The sequence below is a fragment of the Phaethon lepturus genome, unplaced genomic scaffold (genome assembly GCF_000687285.1).
Source record: "Phaethon lepturus isolate BGI_N335 unplaced genomic scaffold, ASM68728v1 scaffold23634, whole genome shotgun sequence".
Classification (NCBI taxonomy): Eukaryota; Metazoa; Chordata; class Aves; order Phaethontiformes; family Phaethontidae; genus Phaethon; species Phaethon lepturus.
In genome coordinates, this window is record NW_010534347.1 from 1 (window position 1) to 10,272 (window position 10,272).

A 10,272-nucleotide genomic window follows, 5' to 3' on the forward strand; every position below is an offset into this window, starting at 1 on the left:
GGGGAGAGCAGAGAGGGGGGCCCGGGGGTAGGGGAGCCCATGTATAACGGGAGATCGGGACCCCAATATAGTGAAGGGAGGAGGACCCCATATAAGTGCCGCTATGGAGACCTCTGTGTGCTGGGGACCCATATATATAACCTCCCACCTTTTATAAGAGGGGACACAATAGGGACACCTATATAATGGGGGGTACACCCCTATATAAGGAGGCAATGAGGACCCCATGCAACGGGAACCCCCGTATATAGTAGAGGATGAGGTCACTCTGTACAATGGGGGTCCCTATATAACTGGGAGGATGCGGGCAGCTACAGAACTGGGGTCTATATAATGGGAGGATGAGGATACCTTCTACAACGGGCATCCCCTATATGACAGGGAATAGGAAACCCTGTATAACAGAGGGATGAGGACCCCTATACAGTGGGGACTCCTTCAGAGCAGGGGCATCGGGACCCCCTCATATGATACCCTGTGGAGTGGGGACCCCTATAAAAAGGGAGGGATGAGGATACTTCCTGCAACGGGGGCTCCTCTATAAGGAAGGATGGGAAACCCCTCTGTAACAGGGACCCCATAAAATGGGAGGGTTGAGGACCCCTGGTACTGTAGGGACCCCGTATGATGGGAAAGGGACTGCCCCTGTCACGACACCCCTGTGTATCTGAGGGTGATGGGGGGGGATGTGGCCTTTTGGCAGCTCACGGATGCCGGGATCGAGGCCATGTGGCCCAGGGCCTTTGGGAACGCCAGGACAGCGGCAGGGACCTGCTCATGGGGTTTCTCTTGCAGGTCGGGCATGAGCCACTACCTCCAACCGTTGGAAGAAACGTGCTGGGAAGAAAAGTCCTGTACCTGCCCGGCTTCTTCACCTACGGTGAGCGAACATTCCTCCCTGCCAGCGTGAGATCCTGCCCAAAAACGGGGCTGAGAGCTGCCGGCTAGACCAAGCCACGCTCCAGCAGCGCTCCCACATCCCCAGCAGCGTCCTTGGGATCATCCTGAGGCTCCAATGAGACATAAAACACTACAACTAGTTGCAAAGCCATCAGATTTACTTGCTGTTGTTGGTGACAAGGTGGTGGCGGCCCTGGCACTGGTGCTGCATCCCCTTCCTGTGGCATGTTGCTCGGTTTGCACCATAGCGGAGGGGGCAGTGGGGATTTAGGTGGCGTAGGTTTGTTGGTGGAGGGTCTGGTGCACGTTAGAGATAGCAAAGCACCTTTCTTTGCTACAGAACAGCCCTGCAATAACTTGCACCCCTGCCCTGCTCATTTGTGTTGTAGCTGGAGCTCTAAAGGGACAGAAATACCAAGAAAAGGGCAGGTAATATGTTTAGAAGGAAAAAAAAAAAGTAGTATTTTTCTCCTTTTGTGGGTGGTCCAGCAAGGGAGAGGCGGGTGGATGCTCTGTGGCCTTGGGGATTGCTTTCACAGTGGATTTGTGGGGAAAGGGAGTGCACAGTCCTGAAAGTCAAGTTAGGCTGATCCCAAAATTGGACGGCAGTGCCCGTGGGGCAGGGGGGCCCAGCGCAGGAGCAGTATGAAAGTGCTGCAAACCCATCCTGGAACACCCAGGGCTGGAAATGCTCCAGTGCAGCCTTTTGGAAGATGCATTTCCCAAATAGATTTACAGGATTGAGTGATGGAGATGTGCAGAGCCTTCCTGGCTTCCCTTGGGACAGCAGAAGAAGGGAGGCAGGAGCAGGCAGTACCCACAAGCACATAGTGGGTTGTATTTCACCTTGTTATATCAGGAAGAAATTGGAACCATTGGCTTTTTTTTTTTCTTTTGGCTGGAGACCTGAGGAAGTTTGCTGGGGAGGAGGTGGTGGGGCAGGAACTGAACCTGGGTTTGTGAGATCCATATTAACCCTGAGTCTGACCCCCCTGGGGCAGAGGGAGGAGGTGACACCACACAACACACGAGATGATCCCTCCCCACCCTGGTTCAGTCCAAACTGCCTTGTAGCCCTTTCAGGTGAGCAAAACAATCAAAAGATGAGAAGTAGCCCAAAATACTGAAGCTATCCTTCCAGATTAGACAGATATGACAGGGAATACTTAAAGATTCTTTGCATCCTAGATGAAGTTTGTTTAGGACTGTTATAATAAATCACTTACGGTGGGACCACAGAGCGGCTGTTGTGCCGTGCTGAGCTCCGGCGCAGTTTCGGGTGAACGCTGGAGGTGTTTGGGGTGCTCTCCACGAGTCAGCCAGCTCCCGACTGACAGCAGCCTGGTGTTTTCTTACCCAGCCAGACACATTGTGGAAGTGGATGGGAAAAGAGGCCTCTTCCGCGGTCTTACTCCTCGCCTCATCTCAAGCACTTTATCAACCATCACCAGGGGGAGCGTGAAGAAGGTAAAGGTCGGCTTCTCTCTCCATAAATCAGCTTGCTGGGTCGGCCGGTGCTACTGCAGTGGAGCCAGGGAGCCTGCAAGTGCCTGTACCCAGAGGAATAAAGTGCCCATCCCTCTCCATCTCCTAAGGGCTTTGAATAGTCCTCCAGGACAGGAGGAGCACAGTGTGCATATCCCTAAAACTTATTTTTTAAACAGTTTTAATTTAATTTTAACAACCACTTGCCTTTTATCTTTTGTAAGCAGTTTCGTGACACCTCTCTTCCTGTTTTACTTTCCATCCTTTCTTCTCCTCCCATCTAGAGCACAACTGCTTGTGGTTTCCTCCTGTCCTCAGGCATCAAGGGTTTGTGGGTCAGTGTCTCCATCAGTTTTGATCATATGTTTCTTCCCTCTCTGCTCAGGCCTTTCCACTGGAAGACATGGAGCATGTTTCTAACAAGGATGACGTGAAGACCTCCCTTAGGAAAGTGGTGAAAGAGGTGAGAAGTGGTTATTGCACGTTGGAGTGATCTGGAAGATCACATTGGGGATGAGCCTGGAGAAAAAAGGAAGCTTAAACTGCAGGCTGTAGGTGAAATTACTTGGAGAGAAACTCTGGGTGAAAAGGCTGTGGTATTTTGTAGCCACTCTGTGTCCAGCTATGAAATAGTTTGTAGGAATAGAGGTTTACCACAAACAGATTTCAAAAGAGGGACCCGAAATGGGTTTCACTACACTACAGGAAAGGGCCTGATCTATGTGGGTGCAGCAGTGCAGCTTTTCATACAGGTGTTTTTTTTTTCTGCCCTTCCCAGACATCTCATGAGATGATGATGCAGTGTGTGTCCCGGGTTGTCTCACATCCGCTGCATGGTGAGTCCTGTCCCTCTGCCTGGCAGCCCTCTCCGGACTGAGGATTGCCCCAAAACCCCATTTACTCGATGCACATCTCTATCAGAAACAGCTTCGTATGAAACCGCAGAACAGATGCAGGTCTGAGTGGTTGCTTAGGGAGGCTGATGCTTGGGTTGGCCTCCAGGGACTAACTCAGCCGAGCGGCAAGGTGCTCTTTTCCCATTCATCTTAGAGCTTATCCTAGAGATCCCGTTGGGGTTAGGGCCAGAAATCCTTCCCATCACTTACAGACTAGGGGAGGGCACCAGTTTCTAATGAGTCTTGCAGTGATGAGGACCACCCAGAGGAGCTGGAGGTGATGCAAGTTGAGGGAAGGGGGGGCAGAAGGGTCAGGTTGCATTTTCCTTCACATCCATTGCAACCCAAACCAGGTTTGTTCTTTGTCAGCCCTGTGTTTCTTTCCTCCTAGTGATCTCGATGCGCTGCATGGTCCAGTTCGTAGGCCGGGAAGTGAAATACAGGTGAGTGGCTGCAGCTCTGAAGGGTTTGGGCACACAGAAGCATGAGGCCAGGAGTCAGCAGTGCCAGATGCTCCCATGCAGTGGGGGATATGGCCACCCAGGAGGTTTGGGAGACTGAAAAGTGACTCTGAGCTATGGTTAGAGGGTGAGTGGCTGCAGGGTGAAGGGGTGCGGGAAGGGTGGGCTCTGTTCCCAGCGTGCCTCTGTTCCACCTTGTGCCTGTGGGGATTCTGGTGGCTGTAACGCACCTTGCTGATCACACACTGAGTCTCCTGCCTTTTTGCTTCAGGTGTTAATAGAAAGGCAAGTCAGCAGGGAGGTAGAGTAGGTAATACAAAGCATTGCTGCAGCCCTGCTAGCCTGCAAGATTTTTCCAAGCCTTTTTCGGTAATACCTGCCTGGGTATTATTTTTCAGTAATACTTGCAGGGCAAAACTACATGTGCAGCCATGTGAAAGCATGCTAGACATGCTTTCAGCTAACTTACGACTGCCAGCACGAGTTTCCAGAGGCAGGACAGGGTTCTTGGGCTGAGGATCAGCCTAATCAAAGCATATTATGTGCTGTGATTGTGGCACATGTATCCACTCACACAAAGCTCTTCTAGCTTCAGCATTTCAACAGTTGTCAGCAAGTTGAGTGTTGTCCCAAGCGTTACTGCAGACTGGCAGAGTGCAGACACGACCCTCCTTCATGAGGAGAAGCAGCAGAGGGGAGCTGCCCGCTGCGTTGCTGGCAGGGTGGCTGGGGGGGACGCTGCTATGGCTGCTGGCTGCAGAGTGCATGCGAAACTGCGCGGGGCGGATGGAGCAACGCCTGCAAGATTACAGCTCTTTTCCTTTCTTGGCAGCGGTGTGTTCACTGCCATCGGCAGGATATTTAAGGAAGAAGGGATCCTGGGATTCTTTGTGTACGTGAGTTGCTGTTTAAATACTTTTTCCCATAGTCCAAAGGCACGATGGCTCACCTGGCTGCTCTGCCAACCTCAGAGTCACACGGAGCTCCTCCATCTGAAACCTTGTCTGACTACGGGACTCCCACATCTCTCCCATGAGCACAGATTAAATCGGTGCCTTTGACAGCGCTTCAGTTTGACCATTAAGTTTGCCCCAGATCTTATCTTCAATCCAACCTTCAAAGTCCAGAGAAAACCCTGTATTTTTTCTTACCTTTCTTTTTCCCTTGATGCTGCTTTGTGTTTCAGTGAAGGGCCATTTAAAGCATTTGTGCAACAGGCACCAAGATCAAGTGCAACAATGAGATCCCTTGTTGAAATAAAAGCCAAGGGCCTGGATAAGAAGCACATTCCTCTGAAGAGCACTGTGGATGCTTGTAATGAGCAGGTGGTTTGTGCTGGCAGCAGGTTTGCCTGTACGGTGGGAGTGTGATGCTGACCGGCTCAGCGGCAGGTCGCTGCCTGGACCAGAAGAAGCCAAAAAGCACTTCCAGCCTCTTACAAAGTGTGGGAAATTAATGCCATCACTGAAGTGCAATCACAAAATTTTGGCCTCCAGATGAAACATGAATGAATCAGGAAGGGGCAAGCAACCACAGGGGCTCTCACCCTGTCCCCATCCACAAGGGGAAGGGGCCAGGGGGCATGCAGAGACCCCCATCAGTTGATGGGGTGGGCTCATCAACTGCTCCTTTTGCAGCCCACAGCCTCTCTGCTGAGCTGTGCAGCCCCAAATCTTCTCCATTAAATACAGGTTCCTCTGAGATGTTCTCTGTGTGTGGGGCACAGCCAGAGCATGCTGTCTGACAGCCCTCCCTCTCCTCCACCTCCCGAGAAAATAATGTGAAAGGAGCTGCCACAGTCCCTTCCTCCACATAAAATAAACACTGTTGGTAGCCTAATTAAACTTAATAGTTCACAGGAAAGGCTTTAACACAACCCAAAATGTCTCAGGAGGGCTCTGAAGTTATGTGCGCTCTACAGCCCCGCTAGGAAATCACACTGCCGTGAGGGGAACACAAACTGCATCTGCAGGACCAAACTGCTGGTTTTCTGCTCTCAGCCCTCCTAACGCAACCCAAACACATCCACTCCCTTAAAATCATTCCGGTGCACTTATTTCTTATGGCCTTATAACCTCTACGCAGCTTCCCCTCCTATCTGCAGCAGTCTCCTGCCTGCCAGCAGGATGTTCCAGGGGCTCTGAAACTGCTACACGCAGTCACCTCGAAGACGGCTTGTCCAGCCCTGCCAGGCACTGGGGTTTCTCCTATTCGGTCGCATCACTGTACATCATGCAGGCTTCCTCATCTGCCTGCTGCTGTTTCCACTTTTAATGACTTGTCATCTCCTAAAAAAAATATTTCTAGTCCAGATCTCCTTGGACATCTTCAGGCATGAGAGTTGGAGCAAAAATGAATTTGTTTCTTTTAGTCCCCTTCTGCAGCGCTCTCAGACCGCTGGTCTCCCATCATCCCATACACTCAGGCCTGGCATCTGTCATTAGTTTGATGATGGAGGAGAGGGAGGGATGGGATCCTTATTGTAAATGGAACAAATGATCCGACGCTCTATCAACAAATGGGTGAGGTTTTTACTTAAATGGCTACTGTGGCCCAGTCCTGGACTAGCCCTCTGTTTCTGGACTTTATTAAGCCCCTGTTGTGTCTGCAGCAGCTCGGGAGTCTGCTTCAAACTTGACTTTGAGTTAGAGAAACGATTTTTACAAAGATGGAATGCTAAACACAAAGCAGGCCATCTCTTTGGGACCAGAGTGCTTTGATTTCTTTGTTCTGTCCGTTGCTCTCTCATGTGACATCTTTTAAGTCAGCAGATCTTCTATTGAAGATTTCTGCTGTGCCTAGCCCCTGAGACCTCGGCTGCATCTCCAGAGCTGCCAGGTCCTTGACAATACACAGGTTGTCTCCAAAACGTATAAATCCTAACACCAAGCAAGCAAAGCGGGCTGGATCAGAGCATGCAGTCCCCATTGCCATTCTGCTGCAGCAACCATAGCAGGAAAGAAAACGGGTCCCCTGCTCCAAAGAGGCAACGTGGTGTTTGGGAAAAAACACAGTGACTTGGACTAGTGTGCTTGGAGGTGGCTCTTTTGAGCCCAGCAAACACTTGTGTGGTTCTCAACAGCCTCATTTTCAGAAGAACTGGCTCAACACATCTGCTGGTGAAACAGGCAGGTTTAACACATACCTGGATCCTTTTCCAGAGGAGCAACTGCACATCCAAAGCAGGAGGCCCCATGCTCCGTGCTTGCGCCGGTGCAACAGATGCTGCTGAAGCGCTGACAAAGTAGAAAACCCCTCTGAAATGCTTTTTAATGTTTTAGTGCCATTAGCTGCAGAAGCCAGGGGTGCTTGTGCTACTGGGAGCTCCAGCCCGTGTGTCAAGGAGAAGTGTAAGCCAAAGCAGCACGTCACCCTGTGTCCCCATGCTCCCAGGTGGCAGCAGGGACCAGGAGAAATCAGAGGGACTGGAGTGCTGCCCCCAGTTAATCCCATTCGCAGTAGAGCAGGTTTTGCAGGAACAAGCCCCCTCATTTTAATTTCTAGAAGGAGGGAGATTCCACTAGGAGATGAACTTCTTATTCTGCATCCTGAAGAGCATCTGCAAAATGAGCTAATCAGAAACCTGCTTCATCTGTGTCTTGCCTGGGCTTCAGAGCAGGACTTGGGCCAAGAAGGGATTTGGGGTAGAACAAGGGGACTGGCCTGAGTCATGCCCAGATGACGATCCCAAACATCCTACTCCAGAGTATCCCCCAGCCAGAGCAGCTGGCAGTACACATAGGACCATGTCTGAAGGCCCGGAGAGTTCTTCCCTGAAACCTCCCCTTTTCCTCCCAAAGTAAAGATGCTTTTTGGAAGAGTGGGGTTCATCTACGCTGCTGGAGGGAGGGCTGGGCACCTCACGCTCCTCTTCTTGCTGTTGCAGTGGTTTAGTCCCTCACATCCTGGGGGATGTCATCTTCCTCTGGTGCTGCAACCTCTTGGCTCACTTCATCAACACCTACGCGGTGGACGATAACGTGAGTGGAAGTGCCTGATGGAGAGTTTGGGGGGCCCGTACCAAGCACCTCCAGTTGTGAGGAGTTAATGAGAGGTTAATGGCCAATTTAATACAAATAGACCCTGGGCTTTGGATAAAACACTGTAAAAGTGCTAAAGATGCTGCTCAGGGATGTGTTTCAGTTTAGGGGATCAGGTTTGATACCGATAGCAATTGTCTTCCCTGATGCTCAGCTGGGATGCAGTGTGGCTACTATTGCTTTCTGCCTTCTTCCCCTGCCCCACACCCATCGTCTCGGGCTCAGAGGGATGTCATGTAGTGACAGTGACAGCCTGGTGTCACCCATCTCCTCCATAATCCCTTTGGTTTCTCTTTCTAGTTCAGCCAGGCATCAGTGATCCGGAGCTACACAAAATTTGTGATGGGGGTACGTAGGCAACTGCCACATCATTTCTGCTCTTCCTGCTGCCTGTGGGGTGAGAACTCGTGGTCTGGGGGCAAAGGCTGGTCTGTACTTTATATCCAAAGATGAGGATAACATCACTAACATGCAAAGGCTGGAAGTAGCTTTTCTGACATGGTGAACATCAGAGAGGCTGCCAGTTTTCTGTGCTTTCAGATCGCTGTGAGCATGCTGACATACCCGTTCCTTCTCGTGGGAGATCTCATGGCAGTGAACAACTGTGGGTATGTCTGTCACATTGAGATCTAAAGCTTTCCCTTCCTTTCTTCCAGCCCCTTGTTGTCCGAGTCCTCTGCTAACGAGCGTAAAGCTTTCATATAGAACCGTAAACTATATGGCATCTCACAGGCTTGGCTCGTTTCCTGTCCCAGGTTGCTTATAATTTTAGATTAGAGGGCACAGACAAGAGCAACATAAAAGCTCAAGTGGAGAAAAATAGGGAGAGTCATGGTGGTGCAGTCCAACCTGAACTAGACTGGAGGCAGAAGGGATCAAAGGGACTGTGCTGGCTCAGGGGAGCAGCACAAGGGAAAGCAAAGCAGCTCTTAATGGGGCAATGGGTGCAGACAGGAGCAGGACCAAGCTTGCTTTCCAGTCCCACTGCTGCAGGAAGTCTTCTGCATTCATGCTTATAGGAATGGGACTGGATCCAAGCCGCTAGTGTAATGTCTTGATATCTGCCCCTTCTTGAAGGTCTAGATACAGCGTATAGTCCTGGACTCTTAAGGTATCCAGGTAACACTCCTTGTTTGTACATTCCAGGGGTAATTAAATTACATGATCTGTTGCATTGTAAATAACGAGCCGGTCATTTGGCCTTCAGCCCAGTGCGGACACTGTTTCTGTGTCCTCGCTTACACTTACCACTGCTCTTATGTTACCTGTGTCTGGATAATGTGACACCTGTACAGACCGTCTCAGCTCTTTCTCATTGTCACGCAGGCTGCGCGCTGGCCTCCCTCCCTACGCTCCCGCGTTTGCATCCTGGATCCACTGCTGGAGGTATCTCAGTGCTCAGGTGAGGGAGTGGGACGGACACACATGGGGCTTTTGGGCTCCCTCTGCCCCTTCCAGAGGTCTCCAGTGCTGCCCAAGAAGTGCCTGTGATGCATCCTCAGCGAGCTCTGTAACCTCTGTCCATCCCTCCAGTTCCAGCACTGGTACCAGGCGTGGCATTACTGGTCTGCCCGTTACATGCCCGGAGCTTGCAGCCTGCAAACTTTTGGCAAATGCATTGCACACAGCAAAGCAAGGTGGCTCTGCCCCTGTCAGCCATCCCTAGGGAAAATGCCTGACCCCAGTGCTCACAGGGCTGAAGCCTCTGTAGCCACCCGGGGAGCTCGGGCCTCGCAGCCCTGCAGTGGGTGCGAGTTGGTCCCTGCTAGCCTGGCTGCAGTTCCCTGGCCGGGTCTCAGCACGGCTGCCCTGACCCTGCACTCTCTCCCCTCCTCAGGGGCAGCTGTTCCGCGGCTCCAGCCTGCTCTTCCGCAGAGCGCCCATGCCAGCCACCTGCTTCCCCATCGACTGACTCGTCAGCAGGGAGAGGTGATGAACTTGGACTTCTCAAGAAACCCTACGCTTGTTTTGATATATGTATACTTCTTTTTTTGATCCAAAGTCTGTGGTGCCAGAACAAGACACCTCCTCTCCAGCAAGGCCAGCAACAAGTTGGCTTCTGGAGATCTGGCTTCAGGCTCCAGCTGGACCAAAGCCCCATCCTCGTGCTGTCTTGACTGGGACATGTAGGAGAGAGCTCAGAAGGGAGTTGTCTTGTCTCTTTGGTCCAGCCTGTAGCTCTGGAGTCACTGGGGAAGTCTGGGAAACCAGAAAATGCCCAGGTACTAAACGAGCCAGCCCTAAGATGCAGGGACAGAAGTCTGCTTTGTTCTGCCTGAGCTGAGAAGCAGCAAGAGATCCAAGGTCGCCTTGCTGGGAAGGCATCGCCAGCTGACCGGTCTCCCACTGCATCTCTTCTGGAGAGGGCAAGCGTTCGCATGGCAGGTAGCTCATACCGGGCAAGATCATCCCTGCAGGCCATATCTAAGGTTTTGAGGGAACCTGAACGCTAAGGGAGCGCACCACCTCCCATGGGCCTGAAAGGGAGAT

At 51.6% G+C, this 10,272-nt stretch overlaps 1 protein-coding gene across 1 annotated transcript; it reads left to right on the forward strand.

The window, feature by feature from the left end:
- Window positions 1-703: 703 nt before the first annotated feature.
- On the forward strand, window positions 704-9,694 carry MTCH1 (mitochondrial carrier 1; the record flags this gene model as incomplete). Its single annotated transcript, XM_010285503.1, has 11 exons — window positions 704-880; window positions 2,261-2,367; window positions 2,771-2,848; window positions 3,164-3,221; window positions 3,673-3,724; window positions 4,575-4,634; window positions 7,629-7,722; window positions 8,083-8,130; window positions 8,323-8,390; window positions 9,109-9,184; window positions 9,620-9,694. Coding segments are annotated over 11 exons (893 nt in total), but the record flags the coding sequence as incomplete, so codon positions are not given.
- Window positions 9,695-10,272: the final 578 nt, after the last annotated feature.